This window comes from Rhinolophus sinicus, chromosome 12 (assembly GCF_057876585.1).
Source record: "Rhinolophus sinicus isolate RSI-liver-muscle chromosome 12, RSI-T2T, whole genome shotgun sequence".
In the NCBI taxonomy this organism is placed as follows: domain Eukaryota; kingdom Metazoa; phylum Chordata; class Mammalia; order Chiroptera; family Rhinolophidae; genus Rhinolophus; species Rhinolophus sinicus.
The window spans coordinates 39,975,684-39,998,496 of NC_142512.1; the positions used below are offsets into that span (position 1 = coordinate 39,975,684).

Below are 22,813 nucleotides of genomic sequence, written 5' to 3' on the forward strand. Positions count from 1 at the left end.
AGAGGAGAGAGAGGCAGGAGCTAGAGGGAGAGGCACCAGGAGGGTGGTGAGAGGCTGTGCACTAGATGCTGTCCCTCCCCATGGTCCCCAGGAGATCTGCAGCAAAGTCCACTATATTCAATAGATGTAATAAAGGAGAGCGGAGTATTCAAAGCCACAGCAGACCAGGTTTCCAGCCAAGGTGCCAGACCTGGTGTACGCTTCACAGGTGAAGAAGCGGGGACAGGGAAAGGTAGCTCCAGCGTGAGAGGCTATGCAGTCGGTTTTCAAACCCAGGTCTCTCTGAATCCAAAGCCTTTCCTTGTACCCTGGCTCTCTAAGGCTAAAGCAACCTGTTGGACAAATATTAAACAGGGAGGGAGAGCAGGGAAAGCAATGCACGGAAAGCCAAGAAAGTGAGACAAAACAAGGAAGAAATACTGGTGAGAGTTTGGGGCTAAATAGGTCAAGGATGGAGATCTATTTAAATAAATAAAGGGCACATAGGATCCATGTTGGGGCCTGGCCCAGGACTGTCTCCTTCCCTCCACTCTTTGAAAAAACAGGACGACCCCAGAGAAACTGATACAAGACCTACAAAAACTGAGTTTAGGTAGTTCTATCATCCAAAAAGCCAGTGTACCAACCTACCTGTACACATAGCAACTTCTATCGGTTCTTTAGTGTCTTATCACTAAATATGAGCAGAAGGATCACCAGACATTTGAGAAAATTTTCCAACATTAAAAACAAAGACTACACAACCAAACAAACAAAACAGTGAGAGGAAGTTGGGGAAAAACAAAAACAACGCAGACTCTAAAACCATCTATTAAGATTTTATATATATATATATATATATATATATATATATATATATATATATATATATATATATATACCTGTGTGTATTTTTTATAACCTCGGAGATAGTTTCTCCTTGAAATAAGAGCTGGATGTTATAAAAGAGGAACAAAGAATAAAAAATTGCTCTTTGGAATTAAGTACATGATAACTGAAATTAAAAATTTAGTTCAGATGTTTGAAATTTAAGGAGAGAAAAAAGCCAGAACTAAGGAAAAGCCAAAAGGGTAACCTGGGGATCAGATAGCACTAAGGTCTACATCAGAGCTGCCTGAGCCCCCTGAACTCCCAGCTGCCTGGCCAAAAGGACTTCCACCTAGTGAACGAGCTCTCAACCCTGGCTGCATGTGGGGATTCCTTGGAGGGCTTTTGAAAACCCCAACACCGGGCCATATCCCAGACCAATGAAGTCAGGATTTCTGGGGGTCAGACCAGGCATACATATTTTTTAAAGCTCTCCAGGTCATTCCAATGTGTAGCCAAGGCTGAGAAACTGGCCAAATGGAAACAGCGTTATAATTTAAAAGCACAAGTAAATGAAGTAAATAGTGATTCCAGGCAGGGCTACACAGGATTGGGTTAGCTCCGTCTTGGAGGGAGTTAGGGTAGGTTTGGCAGGGGCTTGTACACGAGCCCATGTGTACAAGAGAGCGTGCATCTACTTCTCACTGACTGTGGCTTCCCCCACTGACTTTGCTCTGAGTCAGAATTAGCTAGTAAGTCATGTAACTTCATATCCATTTTGGCTGGCCTGGTTTACCCTGGGTATCGCTGCTTGGAAGAAAACCTCAGAAATGAAACCCCAGGCAGGGGAAAGGTGGATGACCACTGTCAGAACAATCCAGGCATCCAGCTAGAATAGAATCCACGATATTGACCAGTTTTCAGATGCTCGGCATATGCTCGGCAAAGCATTAAAGACCTTACAGCACAGTAAGTGTCATGTGTTCTTTTATTGATGATGAAACTGAGACTTAGGAAGGGACTATCATCTGCTAAAAGCTCTCACAGGCAGTAAGTGGCGGGGCTGAGATTTGAACTCAGGTCGGTCTGACTCATGTTTGGAGCCCATGTTCATCGCACTAATCCATGGCCCCTTTTAGCTGGCCTCCTCCCACCACTGAGGTAGGTAGGAAAAGAGGCAGTGAGTGGGTTCCTTCCTGTCCTATCCCAAGGCCTCTCTCCAGTGCAGGGCAGTCCTGCCACTGGCACCCAGCACACTACCTTGCCCAGGGAAGCGCTCAGTAAGGCTTTGTTGAACGAACTGAATGATCCTGAGACCATCCTCCTCAGCAAAACCAGTCAAGGTGTTCTAAGAAAACCAAAGCTGAGGTGGTACAGGATGCCTTGAGTGATTGGCTGGCATGAATCAAGCCCCATACCTTCCTTTACAGAGGCTGGAAAAGGGAGGATTCTTAACCTGAATCAGGGTGAACTATCCTGGGTACCCGTAAGAGGTGGAGGGTCTCAGGCCCTCTTTAGTCAGCATCTTTCCCCCATCTGTTCTCCACCTTGGGTGTTATTACAACTCTCTTCATATCACTGAAGTTCCTCAGCATGTGCTCTTGGCATCTTATAAAGAGCACGTGGCCATCTGGGGACAACCCGCCTTCCTTTCTACCTCAAAATTTTGCCTTCGTCCTTCTCCGTTTCCCAGTGGGATTGATGGAACTTGGTATTTGCCTTGTCTGTTGGGGGAGGACCTTCTGGACACAAGTGAGAGCCTTTGGGTCAAGGTGCTAGGAGCTCCTACTTCCACACGGACATGCTTTTGTACCCAAAGTCACTTGTGCCTCCTCAGATGCCAAGGGCACACAAGAACATGATGAGTCTCTTAAAGACGAGAATCTCTGAATTTACGGATTTAAGTCACAATGGCCAGCTCACTCTCTCATCATCTGCTTTTGGTGGGGTATGGGTTTTTAGAGGGGTTGCTGAACTGGAAGGGCTGCATGACAGGGCTGCAAGGAAAGAGAGGGTTTGATGTAAACACTGCTAAAAGCACCCTGGAGTGGGACTTTGTATTGCTGTTCTCATGAGGACCACGGACATGAAGCTCATAAAGTGGCCTAAGATGCTTCCCCATGAACAGGTCCCAGCTCTGCCCATCCTTCTCTGGGATCCCACAGTGACGGTGTGTACTAAGAGGGTAGTAGGAGTGGTCTGGTAACACCTGCCACCACACTACTCTTGGAGAAAGGTCTTCATCAGGAAAGCTGAACCAAAAACCCCACTAGAGCCCTCTACCCACTCCAAATGGAGGCTCAGGTACCCCATCATCCCCAGCATCGTATGTGGTCAAACATCCCCCATTAATCTACCCAAGAACCACCCTTCTTCATGAGCAGAGACACAAACCAACAATCCAGAATGGTGCTCCTTAGGCCTCGAGAGCCAGAGCAAATGAGCTTTATTTTTCCACCAACAGAAGCCCTCGATTGCATTTCAGAACCCACTGAAACAGCACCCAAGAAGAAAATCCTGACCCAGGAGGCAGCCTTAGAAGAGAGGCCCTGGCAGCCGTTGAAATGATAAGGAATTGAGTCTTTCAGTAGCAGCCAGCCTTAGTGACAGGCTATGAGAAACTTTATGGTGCGTATGTGCAGTGAGACCTCTCAGAGTCAGGCTGAGGGTCTGCGTGAAGAGAAGGAACTCGGCTGTAGGGGTAAGATTGAGTAGAGGCCAAGTCCAAGCCCTGCAGACAATGGCCTTGGTTTCCTGGGCTGATCACTCTCAGAACCGGCCCCCCGGACAGGGGACACAAATGGGGCGGGGGCTGCAGGTTGTACGGGCTGTGCCAGGACCACAGGAGGCCACAGGAAGACTGGGGAGGCATGATCTGGAGGGCGAGGGGTCAGGGGTACACGGGTTACGGGGGAGCCTAGGAAAAAGAAAAAGTTCAGATTACTATGATTTTCCAGTTACTGTTTTCAATGACTCAGAGCACCTTAAAAATCACCTAGTCCTGCCCCCTCGTTTTACCAAAAGGGAAACAGGCCCGGGGAGAAAAGGGACTTGCCAGGGTCACGTGATAAATTTGTAATAAGACCAAAACTAAAACCCAGGGCTCCTGACTCCAAATGCTGGGCTCTTCCCAGACACTGTGCTGTCTCCCCAGAACTTTGTAGACTGCATTCAGAAAATGTGGGAGCAGGCAGTGATACTCACTTGCAGTCCTCGCTCTCCAGCAGGCCCCGGTATGTGTTGATCTCGCCCTCCAGCCGCGCCCGCACGTCCAGCAGCACCTGGTACTCCTGGTTCTGTCGCTCCAGGTCGCCCCTGATCTCGGCCAGCTGGGCCTCCACGTTGCTGATCAGGCACTGCATCTGGGCCAGCTGGGAGCTGTAGCGGGCCTCCGTCTCTGCCAGGGTGGACTCCAAAGCATCTCTCTGTAGGAGCAAGGATTGTATAGGGAGGAAGAAGATTGGAGGTCAGAGAAGGAGCAAGGAAGTAGTACTTAATCAATCTGGGTCTCAGTGAGGCCTCAGCATCCAAGAATGGAAACTCAGAGAATCCCTTTGAGCCAGGATGAACCACAATCAGACATCTCACTTGAGATGAGTCAATTAGTCCCTGTAGCCTGCTTGGTCTAGAGCATTTAACCCTATAAATGATATCTCTGAGTAACTGATAATTACTCAGAAAGAATCTGCTTACACAAGTACAGGAGCTGCTGCCTGAACATGTTCAGGCACCACAGGCCTCCTGTCTTTAACCTCTGGGGCATTTGTGACTGGGGACTGGGCCCTCACTCCCTCTTCCTGCACAGAAAATCTCTGATGCTTGAGAACTTGAAGCCCCGGGGGCTGCCTGTGTGGTCAGAGCAGGAGAGTCAGGGGAGCGCGTGCGCAGCTAAGCTTGGTCCCCAGCAGCCTCAGGACTCACCATGCTGTGCTGGGCCTGCAGCTCGATCTCCAGGGCGTTGACTGTGCGTCTCAGCTCGATGATCTCCGCCTGGCAGGTCTGCAGCTGCTCCGAGCTGGACACCACCTGCTGGTTCAGCTCCTGAGTCTGAAACATGCACACGCAGAACCTGGTCAGCATCACTGGGGACTCAGCTACAGAGGTCCTCAGAGGCCACTTCGAATCATGAGCCAAGAATGACCTTCCAGATTACCCAACCCAAACCATTTATTTCACACTTGAGGACATTCTTGCTTAGAGGACAGCAACCTGCGCAAGATACGTAATGAAGTCAAAACAGTGCAGGAACTCAAACTTGGGTTTCTTGATTCAGAGCCCCAAGGTCACCTCTGTGCAACCCACCGTGTGTCTCTGTTGCATTGACTGTTTCCAAGTACCTACCTGAGTGTTGAACCAGTCTTCAGCATCCCGGCGGTTGTTTTCCACCAGGGTCTCATACTGGCACCTCATTTCATCCAGAACACGGTTCAAGTCAACAGGTGGGGCAGCATCCACCTCAATGTTGAGCCGGTCACCAAGCTGGCAGCGCAGTGAGTTCACTTCCTGTGGCACAGACCAGGATCAGCACTAACCTTCCCAGCTGGTGGCCTCTCTTAACCTTCTCCCTCCGTGCCCACCAGCTCCCTCCATGCCCACCTGCTCCCCATGCCCACCAGCTCCCCATGCTCTCCTGCTCCCCATGCTCACCTCCTCATGGTTCTTCCTGAGGCAGAGCAGCTCCTCCTTCAGGGACTCCACCTGGGCCTCCAGGTCCGACTTGCACAGGGTCAGGTCGTCCAGGATCCTGCGCAGACCGTTCATGTCGGACTCCACCAGCTGCCGCATGGACACCTCCATCTCATACCTGGCAGGCACATGACAGGGCACCAGAAGCTGCACTTCCGTTTTATATCCAAGTCAGATCCCACCCCAGACTGGCCTGATGCTGTGTGCCCACCTTAATGCCACCTTAGTGACTAACTGTGGCCAAAACCCTGAGTCCAGGTGTCACCTATGTCCAGTTCTACCAGCCCACAAACCAGGGGCAAGCAGGACAACTCACTTGGTCCTGAAGTCGTCCGCGGCCAGCTTGGCGTTGTCAATCTGCACCACCAGCCTGGCGTTCTCCGCCTTGGTGCACAGGGTCTGGGGAAATAAATTAGTGACTTCAGTACAAGAAAGGACATTCTGCGAGCTGGAGGGCCCCAAAGCTGGCTCAAGCTGCCTTTGAAGGGAGGGTGGCACCCATATCCAGACTGTTGGTGGCTGAGGCTCCATAAAGGCTTATGGGCATACTCTAGGGATTAGAGTAGGAAACGTCTAAGGTCCCTTCCAATGCAGTGTGTCTGTGACCTGGGATAGAGAGAGGGAGGCATGGAAATGCTTCAGGAAAGACCTGGCATGGTGGCTACCTATTGTCTTTCTATGTCCCCGGCTACTAGGGGCTCTGGGCAGGTCATTACCAACAGCTTACTCTGATTCCTTGGTCATAAATTGTCCTTAGGAAATAGCTGCGACTTACAGGGGATGTGGGCAAGAAGGAAACTTCTGACAGGCTTTTCTTTCCCCTAGTTATAGGAAACCTGATCTGCACTAAACACATCAAATTTAATCCCCTTATGAAGAAAGAGAAAGAGAAGGGGAAGAAGGAGAAATCAAAACTCAGAGAAAAGAGCTGTGGTACCAAAGTCACACAAACTGTGTTCAAGCTCTGGTTCCATCAACTGCCAACTGGACCACTTTGAATAAGTCACCTAACCACCGTGAACCTCGGTGTTCTCATCTGTTAAATGGGCTGATGATCCCTCCCATAAGATTACTGGGAGGAGCAAATGAGGCCACAGTGTGAACATGCTCTGTAACCTCTGAAGTGCCCCCATGGAAACAGGGCTACCACCACTGGTGTTCTGGCTCCCAGTCCACTGCTGGTGGCACGAGGCTCCTGAGCAGCCAAAGCCACTCTGAACCTCTTACCTTCTTCTGGAGCTCCTCAATGGTCTGGAAGTAGGACTGGTAGTTGGGACACAGGTAGGGCACCTGTTGTTCACACCACTCGCGGATGCGGCTCTCCAGGCTGGCGTTCTCCTGCTCCAGCTGGCGCACCTTCTCCAGGTAGCTGGCCAGGCGGTCATTCAGGAACTGCATGGTCTCCTTCTCACTGCCAGTGAGGATGCCCTCCCCAAACCAGCCCCCACCCATGTTGTAGCTGGTGGCAAAGCCTCCAGACGGGAGGCAGAGAACAGGGAGGCAGCTGGCGGCTCTGCAGCTGTTCCTGCCCAGCCCAACTGAGCATGAAGAGAAACTTCGGGAAAGGCTTGGGAGCTTGCAAGAGCTGCTGGAGTACATTGTGGACACGCGAGGAGAGCCCCCATGGGCACCTCCCAGGCCCTTGAGAGACCCTGAAGAGAAGCCGGCCTTGAGGCATTTGGAAGCCATAGCCTCAGCAGCCCGGGCACAAGTGACGGATCTTCCAGGCCGGACACCCCCTATGCAGAGACACAGCTCCTCACCCAGGTTTATATCTCTGCCCCAGTGGGCGTTGGCCTTTACAAAGTATTCTCTCCTTGTTAAAGTTAATACCACTTTCTATCAGAACCCCTCATTAACCTGTTATTTAGCTTCCCGTGAACATTCCCCTGCCTCGTAAAAAAGGAGCCCCGTTGGCCTGGTGGCTACGTCGAGACTCATCTCCACCAGCCCATGTCGCTGGGAGACCAAGTCTTGTCAGTTCTTCAAAGGGGCCCGTCATCAGAGCCCAGACTTCAGCCTCCTCGTTAAGAAGTGTGGGAGTCTAGCCACATTCTTGACTTTCTCCAGCATTGTCTCCTTTTATGGGCCTATGGGACCAGAGGAGGCCTCAGTTTGGCTCCCCGGCATTGGGAAAACAAGCCTGATTGCTGTAAGAAGACAGGAGCCTCAAGTTCAAGGAGACACAGAAGTCTCTAGAACGACCTAGGAAATATGGCCATGGTAACCAACTATCACATTTTCCCCAGGATTGTTCCAGTTTTAGTGCTGAAAGCCTTATATCTCCGGGAACCCCTCAGTCCCAGGAAAAATAGTTCAGTTGGTCATTCCAGACACAGCAGAGCCTCCGTGGACACATCCCCACTCCCTCCCTTGCCAGGAAGTCTATTCTGGTTGTGCAGCCTCAGCTCAAACCAAAACAACTAGAGGTCAGCTAACTGGGCCCCTGCCCGTGATGACACCTCTTGGGGACAGAGAGAGTGGCCTTGACTAACAAGCCTCCTGAGAAAGCACAAAGAACCTGACCTCAGAGTTTTACCTCTGCTACAGGAATTGTCTGGACCATTTGACAAGGGTGGATTATTTCCCCAGCAAACCCAATCTGCCAAGCAGGTGGGCCTGCAAGAGGGGCTGGGGGCTGAGCAAAGGGGCAGGTGAAGCTGGGAGCTGAGCGAGAGGGCAGGTGCGACTTGCCTTCTGCTCTGCCCTGCGGTCTGGGGTCATGTTTACTGTTGTAGGAGGCATATAGTATCTTCCCGTCAGGAGAACAGCTGTGAGCTGAGCAGCCTTCCAGGCAGGGCGCTCAGTGCTTTCCAGAGCGTGGTCTCGCTTAATCCTCATGTTGCCCTTTGAGCCCGAGCTCATTATCCCCACCTAGAAGCTGAGGAAACCAATACTCCGGGATGATAAGAGCTTGCCAGTAGAACCAAGATGCCAACCCGAATCTGGCCTGGCCCTCTCCACTACGCCACCTGCCTCCACTGCTGCTCCAGAACCCTGCCCCGGGCTGCCGGATGTGCTCGGGCTTTGTGGAGAATGGAAAGGACAAAATAACGTAGGCTCCACAAGGGGATGGCCAACAGCCTCTGATGTCCCAAGAGAAACAATACAATATCGAGGTTACATAAGAACTTGTAGGTTCAAATCCCAGCCTCGCCACACACCGACGACGTGACTTAACTTCTCTCCATCCATCAGTTTCCTCCTCTGCAAACTGGGAAGATGATAACAGTACCTGCTTCCTAGGGCCGCTCTGAGGACTATGTGAGTGTGAAGCCTCTAGCATAGCACCTGCTCATGCTGAGTGCTCAGTAAAAGCAACTGCTATGCTTGCCAGTCCCCACGTGGGTGGATCTTATTGTACTCACACTGGCGATGCTTAGCAGCTGTCACTAGGCAGTGTGGACGGGCTCTGAGCACACAGGCCACCATCCCACGGGCCAGGTGCATGTGTTTGGGGCCCTCAGATGCAGAGCTCCTGTGAGTCACTGTGCCCTTCCCACACCCTGTGGGCCTGGTGTGACTGGCACCCACCCAGTGCAATCAGCTGCCTCGGCTTCTCCTCCTGGAAAACCATACCCTGGTGCAAGGACACAGCTGAACTGAGAGCCTGGCTGTAGCTCCTTAGGTGTTTCTTCTTCCCACTCAGGTGAGTACAGGGCTCAACCGAAACCCTGCTAAACCGCGGCCTGGGATGTGCTCTGCACGCAACAAGGGCCGCCCTGCAGCTCATAGAAGCCACAGCAATGGAGGCCAGGAAGCCCCATGCTGTTTATACAGCCCCAGGGGTCACATGTGTTCCCAGGCAGTGATCCACACCTGTGCTACCTGAAAGGGGTTTCTCTCCCCTACACAGCCCTATTAATAACGAGGCTAATGATAAGAGCCGTCATTCACTGAGCACTTAGCACCTGCCAGGCCCTATGCTGAGCTCTCTCCAGGCATTCTCTCATTTACTCCTCACAACAACCTCATGAGATTGGCATCGCTAATATCCCCATTAAGTAGATGAGTAAACTGAGGCATGGAATGTTTCAGGAGCCAGTCCCCTGCTCCAGCCCTCCTGTACCCTCCCAGCTCTGAACGCCTGTGGCAGTGACTTATGGTTGACCCATTGGCCCTCCGTTCACTGATGTCCTCAAATTATCTCGTGTTTCAGCCCTATCTTCCCAGGGAGACTGTAAAGTCTTGGGAACAAGGACTAACCTCGTACTTCTTTCGAAATCTAATAGTGTCAAGCACAGAGCTGGGCTTCTAGATGTCTCAGAATGAAGGAATGAGTGAATGAGTGAATGAATGAATGAAAGAATGTTTTGCCCATGGTGAATGGTGCTAGGAAAGAAAGGACTTTGAGAGAAAGGGAGCACAGAAAGGGAGGGAGTGAGGAAGGAAGGACAGAAATTGTATGTAGGGAGCTGGGAGGAAAATATCCTTCCAAAGTCAGTCTTCCTATCCCTCCTCTTGCGGATGGGGAAACTGAGGCTCAGCGATGGAAAGACTTAGGCACCTGTGTATAGGTGAGCAGCACCTGCCCAGAATAACTGGCCCCTTTGGCAGAGAACAAAGTGTTCTCTCGGCCAAAAGCCATTCTGCCCAACGAGAGACAGGCCCATAAACCAACTCGGTCTGAAAGGTGTGGCTAAACATTCATAAGATTTTTTTTTCAGATAATTTTATAAAACATGTAAGTAGTTTCAAAGCTATGAAGTAGCATATAAATTGTTCTGGTCTATTTCCATTCTAAGAAGAATTCTTTTGAATAGAATAAATAATTACCTAGAAACGCTTGTCAGCAAGAACTGCTGTTGTTTAGCAAGTAGCCTAATAACTTTCCCTGCAGGACCTTTGCAGTCTGCTCAGGTGGGGTCTGTGCTGGTCCCAGAACAAGACCCGGTTATACCTGGCCATGTGCTTAAGCACCCTTTGCCCTCCCTCCTGCTGCTTCTACCCATCAGTTCTCATCTCCCCTAAGCCTTCCCTGGTGACCCCAGGAAGAACCTGGCGGCCTAGCCACACCCACACTTGCCTGGTGCTGTGTGAGTACATGCGATGAGCCTATGAAGGCACTCTGTAAACTGTAGAGTGTGCATAAAAAAGGAATGTACTGCGTGGTTCAAGGAGATCACAGTGTGACTATTTGTCAGGTCACAAGCCTGTGTGGCCTGTCTGCCTGCTCCGACACAGTAGCCAGGCAGCTCCAGCTGTGGCCAGAATGGAAGGCTCAGTCCATTCCCCGACCCCTGATTGTTTCCATGTACCAGCAAACTGGGGTGTTGCGCTCTGCACTCCTGGCTGCCCACCTCTCATCTCCTGAGCCTCAGACATGAGCCAGGAATTGCAGACTGCAAGCCCCAGAGCAGGAGAGCAGAGCACAGAGAGCAGCAGGGCAGGGTGAGGGTGAGACCATGTGAAAGGGCCCTCCTGCCTGGCCTCTTGCCCAAAAGCCAAGCAGGTCCTCTGAGGCCAGGGCCTCCAGGCTCACTGTACAGCTCCCAGGGTGTCGCTGGCCAAAAGCATGGGCCCCGCCAGTGTCCATGTAAAGAAGCAAAGAGCTCGGGCCCACCCGGGGGTTCCCATTCCCCACTCTCAGCCCAGGGACTCTTCATTTAACACCGACACTTGTACCTGCCACCTCCTGAGTACTGTACACATGTTGTCCCATTGAGCCTCCTGCAGCCCCATTTCACAGATGAGCCAGCCAAGACCAGAGAGGTCACATGACGTGACTGGCTGCCCACCGCCAAGTGCAGAGCCAGGCTCAGCTCGGGATGCTCCAAGTCTGCCCACGCACGTCTTCCCCTGAGGTCTGAGATGTGTTTGCTACACCTCTGGTTAAGCACCACATTCCTGGTGACGTAAAGCAGGGCCAGGTCTTTCCCATGGAGGTCTTGGGCTCAAGGAAGAGCCCAGAGGCAGAAAAGAAGAGACACACACAGACACAGACACACAGAGAGAGGTGAGAACCTGTGTGCTGGGAGAAGCACCAGAATCAGAGTTCCAATAGCTGAGCAACAGCCTTATCGCTAACACTCGCCACTGTGTGGCCTGGGGCAAGTCACTGCCCTCTCTGGGCCTGTGTTCTCAACTGAAGAACGAGGCAAGAGACAAAGGTGTGAGGCCCTCAGAATACTCACAGGCCATACTCCTCTGACCAGAGGGGTGCAGGGCCTGGCACAGTCAGGTTCAATGCCCAGGTAGGCACAGCTCAGCCGGTAGCGTCCGGGGCGCTCTGAAGTCTGCCACTCCTCAAGGTCCTCTCCCCACTGCTCCATGTCTGATCTCTCCACACCCTTCACGGTCCCTGCCCTTCACTTCAGCTCTGGATCCCGTGTCAGGGACACGGATTCACCTCCCACCTTCATCTCCCCGCTCACCCCAATTCCTCTCCCTGGGGTAGTTAGCCCAGGCTGGTGGCCTGGAGTTTGCCTCTCGCTGGTTGGTCCTGGAACCCATTCTCCTGGACTGTCTCCAGTGTCAGGCCTGGGGGTAGGTGAGCAGGTTAATTGAAGCTCGACAAGAGAGAAGCTGAAGGGAAGAGAGGACAACCAGATCTAGGCAGGTCTATAAGGAGGACTGGCCTAGGAGCCTTTGCCTCTTCTGGGGTCAACCCAGGGGGGTACCCATGGGCAGGGCCAAGAATTCTGTGGGTTATGACCAGCACCCATCCCAACTGGGTCAGTGTCTGTTCTCGTGGACTAGAGCCTGAGGTATCCCCGTTATTAAATATTTTTCATCACCCTGTCACTTCCTACCACTCAGAGCCAGAGAAGACAGACCTGAAGCCAAAACCCAGAACTTCATTGCAACCCCTGATCACACCCCCCCCACTAACTAACCACATGAGAATAGACAGAGTCGAGTTTGCTATGCCAAGAGAACACACTTTATTGGGTAAATTTCCAGGGAAACCTAGTTTTGCACGCATAAAAGCAGTTAAGTCCAGGAACATGATATAAGAAGTATTTTGGTAGAAAAACCTGCTGAGCGGGGAGCCCGTCTAGGGAAGGGGGGTCATGTAGAGCTGGGAGCCACAGGGGTGTCCTCCTTCCTGTGGGCCAGAGCTGGCCCCAGTGGGCGGGGTGGCCGGTTACAACGGGCAAGGCTGCATGTGCTCCCTGGAGGAAATGACTTTCCTATCTCTGATCTCCTCGGTGATGGTGCGGACCTGGGTGCTGACCTGGGGAGCCAGCGTGCAGGGCATGCTCGAGCCGTAAGGCACTCTTGTGGCGGGCTTGCATTCTGTGGCACAAGGGTGAGCAGGCAGCCTGGGGAAATGAAATCACATCAGGGAGCGTGTGGCATCAGGGCATTGCACTGACATCCAGGTTAAACAGATTTAGGGAATCAAGTAAGATAGGTGGGTGACAACAACGACAGCTTCAGACAATGCCTCTGAAATCCCCAAGGGCTGCAGGGATCGAGACTAGAAAATCCCAGGCAAAAGTAATGGTTAGAGAAGTGCTGCGTATAGGGCCAGCTTGTTCCCCAGTGAATGACCAAAGCCTGGGGCTGGAAGGAATCTCTTTCAAGAGGCTTTTGAAGTCCCCCTTCATCTGCGCAATGACCACTTCTGGGACAGATGCAGTCACCGAGGGTGGGTCGAGGTGAGCCCTTTCCCCAGCCCTGGCTCCACTGGGCCCACAGCCATTCACCTGCAGTCTTCTCCCTCCAGCAGCCGGCGGTAGGTAGCAATCTCTGACTCCAGCCGGGCCTTGACGTCCAGCAGGGCCTGGTACTCGTGATTCTGCCGCTCCAGGTCGCAGCGGATCTCGGCCAGCTGGGCCTCCACGTTGCTGATCAGGCACTGCATCTGGGCCAGCTGGGAGCTGTAGCGGGCCTCCGTCTCTGCCAGGGTGGACTCCAGGGAGTTCCGCTGCAGCAGGAGAGAGGGAGAACTGTTAACAGAAGGGAATCCCACCCAGACACCCACAGCCCTGGGATTCTGCGTGTCCCTGTGATCACACCCCATGATAACTCACATGCTGAGGGTGGAGAGTCTCAGGCAGGGGTCACTCACCATGCTGTGCTGGGCCTGCAGCTCGATCTCCAGGGCATTGACTGTGCGTCTCAGCTCAATGATCTCCGTCTGGCAGCACTGCAGCTGCTCCGAGCTGGACACCACTTGCTGGTTCAACTCCTCAGTCTGAGAAACATGAGGAAGCCCAGAGTATGGTTAGACCACGTGAAGTTACTGTCAAGGGTAACCCCACCCCAGGAACTGATGGTCCTGGGCTGCCCCCAGCCCCACCTGGGTGTTGAACCAGGTCTCCACATCTCTACGGTTATTCTCCACCAGGGCCTCATACTGGCATCTCATATCATCCAGGATCTTGTTGAGATCCACTGGTGGGGCAGCATCTACTTCCACATTCAATCGGTCCCCGATCTGGCAACGGAGAGCATTGACTTCCTGCAGAGGAGGAAAAACGGCATAAGGTGGTGAAAAGGATGCTGGATGAGGGGGTTCAACTGACCTGGGTTCAAACCTCCTCTCTCAATTGCCAGCTATGTGACATTAAACAAGATACTTAACCTCTCTGATCCTCTGTCGCCTCATGGACTTATACTTACCTCCTCAAGGGATTTGGGAGAGTAAAGTGAAATGATGCAAGCACCAAGCAAAAAGAATTATCATGCACTACAGTCCAAAGGGGGATTTGGAGTCACGGGCAGGAGTGCAGGATCTGTGTGGCCTCAGGCAAGAGACTTAACCACTCTGTGCCTCAGTTTTCTCATCTGTAAAATGGAGCTTGTAATAGTATATCCCTCCTGAGATTATTGTGAGGATGAAATGAAATGAAAAGGAAATGCAAACTGTTCTGTATAGTTCTTGGTACATAGTAAGTGTGCCATCAACAAATGTCAGCTGGTGTTGCTGCAGAAGTGGTTGTCACAGTTGCTACACCCAAGGGTTGATAGTGGCTGCCCGCTGGATGGGAAATATTAGGAGGTCATGTAGCACCAGCCTCACCTCCTCGTGGTTCTTCTTGAGACAGAGCAGCTCCTCCTTCAGGGACTCCACCTGCATCTCCAGGTCAGCCTTGCACAGGGTCAGCTCATCCAGCATCCTACGCAGGCTGCTGGTGTCGGCCTCCACCAGCTGCCTCAAGCCCAGTTCCGTCTCGTACCTGCACAGAAGGAACCCTGCCAAGTCTGTGGCAAAGGAGCCACACACAGGGAGGGCCCCTGCTCTGCTGTCCCACTGCAGTAGCTGATTTGGGGTCAGCAGCACGGTGGTCCTTTCCCTTGACCCGGAAGGGATCCCAGGGCCAATGCTGCATTTCCACTTACAGCTCCATCTGGCCTCTCTCCCACCTAACCAGCTCCCAAAGGCAAGGGACAGAGGAAAGGGAACAGCACAGAAACCTCCCCTGATCAGGCCTGCTTACTTGGTCCGGAAGTCATCGGCAGCCAACTTGGCATTGTCAATTTGCAGAACCAGCCTGGTATTCTCAGCCTTTGTCAGCAGGATCTGGGGAACAAGGGGCGTACCATGAGCTGGGGAAGGCCCAGTAGGGTGGGGGCAGGTGGGAGGGGGAAAGCCAGCTCACAGAGACCATGCTTTTAAGTGCCACCAGCACCTGCAGTATTTCTAGCCCTGAGCCCTGGGTCCAGGTGTGAACGGAGTGTCAGTCCTAGGAGGGACATCATAAGAATGTCAGTGGCCGTCAGTCCTGGCGTCTGTAGCCCCCAGTGGCACAGTAGGATGCACTACGGTGAGTGGAGAGAACCAGGCTGACCTGGAGTCAGGCTCTGCATCCAACACTAACAGGCTGTGTGATCTTGGGCAAGTTTCAGAACCTCCCTAAAATTCAACTTCCACATCTGTTGAATGGGTCCAATAATACCCATCTCTCCAAGATGAGGAATAAGTAAGCCATGGAGAGGAACATGTCAGGCACGGTGCCTGTGTCCAGTAGCGCCTTGGCACATGTTACTGCCCTTCCTATAGCAGCAACAGCGAGGAAGGGCAGGAATGGCCGGCAACAGGTTACAAGTGGCAGAGGTGTCCGGGTCCACCAAGAAACCAAGACCCTAGAAAGGAAAGCTTGCCTTGACAGGAGGACCCCTCAGAGCTACAGTCCCATCTGTAGTTCCTTGGTATGAGACACAGAACCCCCCCCCCCACCAGGGGCTGGGCTGTCCAGCTGGAGAGAGGCCAGCTCTGCCCAGCAGGACAGGGGCCACGTCCCCGTTACCTTCTGCTGAAGATCCTCGATGGTCTTGAAGTAGGACTGGTAATCTGGGCAGATGTACGGGCTCTGAGACTCATACCACTCCCGGATGCGGCACTCCAGCTCCGCGTTGTCCCGCTCCAGCTGGCGCACCTTCTCCAGGTAGTTGGCCAGGCGGTCGTTCAGGAATTGCATGGTCTCCTTCTCGCTGCCGTTGAAGGAGCTCTCGCAGAACCAACCCCCGCTCCCAACAAAGCCAGAGGGGTGGCAGCCAGAGGACAGGCAGGAGGCCGGCAAGCAGCTCCCAAGGCTAGAGAAGCCCAGCCTGCTGGAGGAGGCAGACCCCATAGCACCAGAAAGAGTAGGGATCCTGCAGGAGCCCACAGAGCGGATGGAGGACATCCGAGAGATGCCACCTGCGGTGCCACAGAGACCCTTGACAGACCCAGAAGAGAACATTGGGGAGCAGAATTGGGTGGTCATGATGCTAGCAGAGGAAGGTCACAGATCAGCAAGGAGCTGGGGTTCTGGGCTCTCAAGGCCTCTCTGGGGCTTTTATATACCCTCTTCATGGGGTGTTGGCGTGTTACTCTTGGGAAAGCCTACTCTTATTCCAGAAAGCTAATCTCATTAGACTGTGATATTTGCACCCATCCAGAATTCCTTGTCTTGTAAAAAAAAAAAAAAAAAGTTGAATTTGAATTTGGTTTGCTAAGCAGGACTCTCAGCTGTTGTGACTTCCTAGCAGAATATGAATTTTATTGCCTCTTCAAAGTCTTTGTACCAAATCCCATAAATCGGGAGTGGCCTCACAAATGACATTTGGTTCCTGCCCAGTCTGAGTGCCTTCCCCTGAGGAGCCAAGTCTGTCCAGTTGTCACTACCTCCATCCACTACCTCCACCCCTCATAGCTGCTCCCCTGTGCCTGGGCCACTGGGATGGTGAAAAGGGAGCAAAGAGAACTAAAACTCATGGGGTAACTATTATTTTCCAGTGTATAGTTATTTCATTTACACCTCACAGTAGGCCTAGGAGGTAGCCAATATTATCTGCACTTTACCAGTGTGGAAACTGAGGCTCAAAATGATTTTTAAAAAGCTTGCTCAAGGTGAACAGGCAGTGAGTAAAGAGCTTAAATTTGAAACCAGGACTCTCGGCCCCCAAATTCCATGCCTTTGTTCCACTGCTTCCCCGACACAACCAAGGTCAAGTGCAGGCACCCAGAATTTAGGGATGGGAGACCTAAATGTAAATCCTTGCTCTGCCAGCTAATGAAAATCTGGCAGAACTAAGGCTCCAAATTATAGCAATTATGTGAATATAATTATAATTTAAAGTCTTTTCTGGAAATGTAGCTTTTTAATCATAATCCATAAAATAATAGGTTCTGTGAGTAAATGAAAGCTATACAAGGTAGGATACTTTTAGACATTCATCATTTCTGACCCAAATAGCCACTATTTCTAACGTATATCAGTTCTTGTTGTATCTACTATAACTTTACTGCTTTGTACAGCAATAGCTATTTATATCTATCATAGCATTATCTTTCTAAAAATCATGTTATGCTTGCCTTTAAAATTTTTTTTCTTTCATAATCCTATGCTTTCCCAGGAATTTCATCAATCAATTAAACACAAAAATAAATGCACATCTAGCTACTCATTCTTTAAAACCAAAAGGAGTACAATTCTGTATCACATCATCTATAAATCCCATTGTATGTTCACCACCCAGAGTCAGTTCTCCTTCCATCACCATATATTTGATCCCCCTTACCCTCATCTCCCACCCCCCACCCCCCTACTAACAATTGTCACCCCAATAAATTTAAAAAATAATTTTAAAAAAACCTATCACCAAATAAAGGGAAACAAAAGGGAAAAAAAGGAAAAAGAAAACAAAAAGGAAACCTGGCTCTGCCACTGATCTGCCCTGTGATGCTAAGCTCGTCACCCCCCTCTCTGGCGTCCTCAGTGTCCCCATCAGGACAGCAGAGATCACCAGCCTGCCGTGCCTGCTTCACACAGATATGAGGGAGATCAAAAGTCAGAAGTAAAAGTGTCTTGAAAACCGTCGGTGCTGTAGAGATTTTGGTTAGGCTAAGAGGACAGTCTTTGATGGTGGTTTATGGCTGCAGCCAGCAAAGGATCATGGGATGAGCCCACAAATGGGGCTGCTTTGGAGGTCAGTGTGCTTGGTGGCCCCCAGTTCTCCAAATTTAAGGGGGTAGACTCAGAACCCCGGGACAGCCTGCTCTGACCCCCACCCCACCCCGGTACCTAAACCGGGTACAGAGATAGTCAATGCAGACTCTTTACAGGGAAGGAATCAAAAGAACAAACGAAGAGCACGGCCAGATAGTTCAGCAAGCCAGGAGGAGACCCTGAAAATTAAGGAATAAAGGTAAATGAGGTCTTCTGCCTCACTACGTGGGCTTTCCCAAGGCGTGGGCAACCTGCTCGCTCTTCTGCCACACAGGCTTGGTTTGCAAAGCCGGCATTTATGGAAGCATTTATGTGCTTCTGGAGTTGTAATTTACCAACCTCTTAAAACACTTTATAAGCTTCTATCTGAAATTACTCAGGAGGGTTGGCTGTGGTGCACAACACCTCGCCCAGTACAGTGGACACCTCGACAGGATGCCTGAGAACAGCCTGTTGGGCTCCCTGGGGCGCGTGGCCGTGCAGCCCAGCCTGGGAGGGAGAATGTGGGCAGCAGGCCGCCAGAGCCCAGGCTGCCTCAGCAGTGGTTCCTTACAGTGGCCCATCTTCCCTGCTCTCCTGGCAAAGCTTAGGATGGGGCTGTCGCAGCCTTTCTCAACCTCAGCACTGCTGACATAGCAGACTACAAAATTCTTGATTGTCGGAGTTTTCTGGGCATTGTAAAATGTTAGCTGCAACCCTGGATTCTACCACCAGGTGCCAATAACTATCCCCTCCCCAAGCTGTAACAACCAAAAATGTCGTCAGACCTTGCCAAGTGTCCCGTGGGGAACAAAACCGTCCCCAGGTGAGACCCACTGGACGATCAGGACAGGGGCTGCAGCTCTGACCAGATCTCCTACAAGCACCCCCTTTGTTTTCTAAGACAACGAGTGCAGAGTCTGGCTGGCAGTCACTGGGGGGCCCACTCAGGCAAGTCCACAATATACACATGCCTCAATTTACCTCATTTGAGACACAGGGTCCTCGTCCTGTGGGCAGCCATTACTGAGCCCCTGGCATGGCTCTTCTTTGTTTGGAGCCTCTTGTTGAAGTTTATGTTCTCATTTTCTTTTTCTTTTTTTTTTTCCTCCCTCCCCTGTGCAATCCATACCCAAAGCCAATTCTAAGCTTGTCTCAGGGCAACTGAATAAGCAGGTGTCTGCTGCTCTGGTCTCAGGCTGTGCTTCAGGAGAGTCACCATGGGCCAGAGTCCAGGCAGGTGACTTCAGGGCTGAGGAGTCACCTCAGCCTCTCCTGGAACAGGTCACAAGCTGGCCAAAGGAGAAGGACTGTCAGCCACCCTCCGTCCCCTGCCTTTCTCCATGTCGTAGACTTCCAGGCCACCTCTTGGAGGCAAGTGTGGAGGGGGCCTCATGGGAGGAATTCCTCTGTTCTCTTCTACCCAGAAGCCTGGACCATCATGGAATGGTGTGCAGCCCAGAGGGAAGAGATGCTCTGCCTGTATAGAGAAGAGAAGAGACCCACAGAGATGCTCGTCTTCTGGGGCAGCTCCAAGCAACCACCCATCTTCCCTCCCATGGTGACCCAGCCATAGAGAAAATCCACCTGTTCGATGTTAAGTAAATCAGGGCTGCCCATTCATCAGGTTTTATTTCAAAATAGCATCCCATTTTTTCTAACATTAATCAAAAATACACTGGGCTAAGGCTCAGGGGGGCTGAACTCCAGGCCGAGCTCTGCCCCAAATTCCCTGTGTGAGCCCCGTCCACTCTGGGCCCCAGAGCCCCAATCTGAACAGAAAGGGCCTAGACAAGATGGGCTTGAGCTCCTTCCATGTCAGACATTATAGGATTTGAGGCCCAAGCACTTCCCATGGAGATGGCCAGGAGTCACCTGGACGTGTCTGTGACTCACTCACCAGCCCCCACAGCTGCTGTTCCTTCTCTGCCCTGACCCCCAGAATAAAGAGGAATTATGCAGATTTCAGCCCATGACATGAGGGGTTTTCTGTTCTTTGCAAACCCCCCATGGATCTCAGGTCTCCCTTGGCCTCCAGGCCTACACACCAGGGGAAAGCAATGGCTTGGACTTCTTCCTACAAAGGAAACATGAACCCCCCTCCCAAGGCTGTTCCCCAGAAGGCCCAATCGGAGGTGCAGTGTTACCAGGACATTGAACAGGCATCCCAGCATATCCAAGTTGAAATAACATCTCTGGCCAACTAAGCCATCAACTTGGCTTTGCAGAAGGAGCTCAGACAGCAGGGGCCCAGGACCTGGACTCAGCCAGACCTCAGTTCAAGCTACTCCGTCCCTGTGAGCCTGTTTTCCCAAGAGGTGAAAGGAGATCATAACACCACATTCACAGGATTGTAGGAACTGCATTGAACCATATTTGATAAACAGGAACTTCATTTCACAGATTTATGAATTCAAAACTGTTCTTAAAGCCCATGTAGTTTAAGCCCAATTCTATTTCCAGCACACAAACCACTCAACCTGTTTTCATGAGATACTAACTCAGAGGCCTGACCAAGCTGTTCAAGGAAATACAGCTGCTCCAAGAGGTGGTGGCTGGGACTGTGTCTAGAGCTGTAGGGACCCCATCAGCCAGGACTCTCTGTCTGGCCTCTGCCTTTATTCTAGAATCTTCCAAAAACTCCCCTCCCCAATTTTGGCACATGTGCTGGTTTTAGGGCTACACAACTGACAGGATGCTCTCTGCCTACCATGGCCCCAGCTTCAAGGGCAGAGGGAGGAGGAGAGATGCTGCTGCAGGAACAGAAAACACTTTTCCCAAGCTCATCGTGGAAGTTGACCAAGTTCAAAGTCAACCATTGAGTTTGTGGCTCCTTCTTTGCTAAAAAGAAGTCTCCACCCTCCAATGAGCTTCCATCTGAAAGCCAAGGTTCTCCATGGGCATAGATCCAAGAAATCAAGCCTGAGTCTCCTTCTGCCCAGCTCTGAGCAGTCCCTTCCAGTGCAGAAGGCACCAGCCAATGAGGAAATGGATTCTCCAAGCAGGGTCCCTCTTTCCCTGCTCCTCTGGGCTGTGGTCAGAGTGTGCCAGCCACCACCACGCCACCGTGTTCCAAAGGCATCGGAGGAAGCAGCCAGTGGACCATGAGGCAGCCAGGTCACCTACAACTGGGCACCAAGAGAATAAGACCATTCAAGAAGCCCATGGCTGCCTCTCTTAGAGTCCTGCTGTCTTGCTCTTCATCTTGCTAGTTGTCTCCTGTGCCAGTTCCACCTTTAATGTCCATACACACAGGTCCTGCAGAATTTCCCACCATAACAGGTAGCTAAGACAAGCTGATCCCCTGTCTTAACTGTTTAAACCCAACCCAGCACCCACCCAGAAACGGTGCGACCCACACTGAGGTCATTCCCCCCACACAACTGCGTTTTCCTCGTAACAAAAATTTGTTCGAGCGACAAAGCACCTGGGATTCCTGGCTCCTCCTGGTGAAGCAACCACAAATAAACACATCAAAAGCTTGTACCAAAACTGCTGCCAGTTTGATGTTAGGTTCTAGTACAGGCATGCAGTAACAGGTACACCAAGTGGAAGGCAGCATTATGGAAGGAAAAAGCATTTTCAATTAAGACATTTCTAGCCAGCAGTTTAATTTGTCCGGTGAAGTGGAGGAAGGTCTCACTTATTCAGTTGTGATGGTGGAAGACTAAGGGCTGTTCACAGACTAAGAGGCTAGGGTTGCCAGATTTAGCAAATCAAAATACAGGCAATGTCTGGGACATACTTATACAAAACTTATTCCTTGTCTATCTGCAATTCCGATTTAACTGGGTGTCTTGCATTTTATCAGGCAATCCTCGGTAAGAAAGTATCACTGGCTGAGAGGCCTGGCCAAACGAGACACAACCGTTCCTTGCCTCCTCCCTCTGTGGCCTGTCCCCATGACTGGCTGGTCTCAGGGACAGGTATATCCCGCTTCCCTTGGAAAATCATGTCTTTCTGTCCTTTCTGCCCTGTTGTCAGTGGCTGCCATTTTTGCTCTCACAGGCCCAGTGAGCAGGACTCGGAAGTACAGTGCTGAGTTGTCCTCTGTATCACCCTGGCCACCGCAGTGACATTCCACCCTAATGGCAGCTGCCTTGAGCAGGGTGACTCAGACCTTCCTAGGCAAGATTTGGCAAGTCCCTCTCTGCTCCATTTCTTACTCCCCCAGCCTGCGCCCCAAACCTCCACCTAACCTCTGCTGACACCAGGCCTCACCAGGCTCAGGACAGTCTGGACACACACTAAGTGACCAAAGAGTGACCCCGTTCCCTGGCTGCCCCTCTACAGGGCCCTAAGCAGTGGCTCCTCCAGAGGCTCTAGGCGTCTGCAAAGCTCCCTGGCACCCAGCTTCCCAATAGGCAGCCCCATGTATGGTCCTGACTCCCCACTGGGCCTTGACCTTGCCCTGATGAGGCCTCAAAACTCTCCCTTTACCAGGCCCAGAATTGCTCTGGAGCTCTCATCTCCCCCAAAATACAAAAGTATTTTCTCTCCCTCAGGGTATGGTTTTGGATTCTGCTCCAAACTGCTCTTACCGTGCGGAAGGCCCAGAGAGCCACCCAGATCCCAACCGGAAGCCATACCTCTGTGACTGAATGACACCAAGCTCTGCCATCTCACCTATGGGACAACTCTTCCTTCACAGTTGTGCTGGCTGGCAGCTCCCATCTGGAAGAGTCCAGGGCCTCCTGCTCATATCCATTCAGTCCCTAATTCTCCCACCCAGCTTTTATAGAGAATTCCAGAGCTGTCACTGCAATCCCAAATATGCTTAGAGAACCTGTGGTTTATGGGAGACATACAGCCAGACCCACTTGGAGAAAGAAGCTGGTACCTCAGTCTCCTGCATCCCCTTGATTCAAGTACCACTTAACTGAACCACAAAGCAAATTTCCCCATTTGATTGGGTCCCATTATCTGCATTTACAGGGGCTGGGGTGCAGTGGATCTCA

General features: G+C 51.6%; 2 protein-coding genes and 1 long non-coding RNA gene across 3 annotated transcripts; all 3 read right to left on the bottom strand.

Annotated features, from left to right (window-relative positions):
- Positions 1–3,215: 3,215 nt before the first annotated feature.
- On the bottom strand, positions 3,216–7,243 carry KRT35 (keratin 35). Its single transcript, XM_019747540.3, has 7 exons — positions 6,721–7,243; positions 5,810–5,892; positions 5,455–5,611; positions 5,149–5,310; positions 4,729–4,854; positions 4,012–4,232; positions 3,216–3,724 (listed from the first exon to the last, which is right to left on the bottom strand). The coding sequence occupies exons 1-7, from the start codon at positions 7,180–7,182 to the stop codon at positions 3,577–3,579; spliced, it is 1,359 nt and encodes a 452-aa protein (XP_019603099.1). The 5' UTR covers positions 7,183–7,243; the 3' UTR covers positions 3,216–3,576.
- A 5,117-nt stretch (positions 7,244–12,360) lies between these two features.
- On the bottom strand, positions 12,361–17,412 carry KRT36 (keratin 36). The gene is made up of 7 exons (XM_019747542.3): positions 15,693–17,412; positions 14,883–14,965; positions 14,465–14,621; positions 13,742–13,903; positions 13,511–13,636; positions 13,146–13,366; positions 12,361–12,758 (listed from the first exon to the last, which is right to left on the bottom strand). The coding sequence occupies exons 1-7, from the start codon at positions 16,149–16,151 to the stop codon at positions 12,581–12,583; spliced, it is 1,386 nt and encodes a 461-aa protein (XP_019603101.3). The 5' UTR covers positions 16,152–17,412; the 3' UTR covers positions 12,361–12,580.
- A 105-nt stretch (positions 17,413–17,517) lies between these two features.
- LOC148756555 (uncharacterized) lies at positions 17,518–22,529 on the bottom strand. Its single transcript, XR_016018079.1, has 3 exons — positions 22,482–22,529; positions 18,840–19,335; positions 17,518–18,055 (listed from the first exon to the last, which is right to left on the bottom strand). It is a non-coding gene; the product is annotated as an uncharacterized LOC148756555 (long non-coding RNA).
- Between the last annotated feature and the right edge of the window lie 284 nt (positions 22,530–22,813).

Coding starts and splice junctions, on each gene's coding strand:
- KRT35 (XM_019747540.3), bottom strand. CDS start 7,182: ATGGCTTCCAAATGCCTCAAGGCCGGCTTCTCTTCAGGGTCTCTCAAG. Junction 5,893..6,720: donor TTGAGGAGCTCCAGAAGAAG/GTAAGAGGTTCA, acceptor TTATTTCCCCAG/ACCCTGTGCACCAAGGCGGA. Junction 5,311..5,454: donor TCAGGAAGAACCATGAGGAG/GTGAGCATGGGG, acceptor TCTGTGCCACAG/GAAGTGAACTCACTGCGCTG.
- KRT36 (XM_019747542.3), bottom strand. CDS start 16,151: ATGACCACCCAATTCTGCTCCCCAATGTTCTCTTCTGGGTCTGTCAAG. Junction 13,637..13,741: donor AGACCTGGTTCAACACCCAG/GTGGGGCTGGGG, acceptor CATGTTTCTCAG/ACTGAGGAGTTGAACCAGCA. Junction 12,759..13,145: donor CTGGAGGGAGAAGACTGCAG/GTGAATGGCTGT, acceptor TCATTTCCCCAG/GCTGCCTGCTCACCCTTGTG.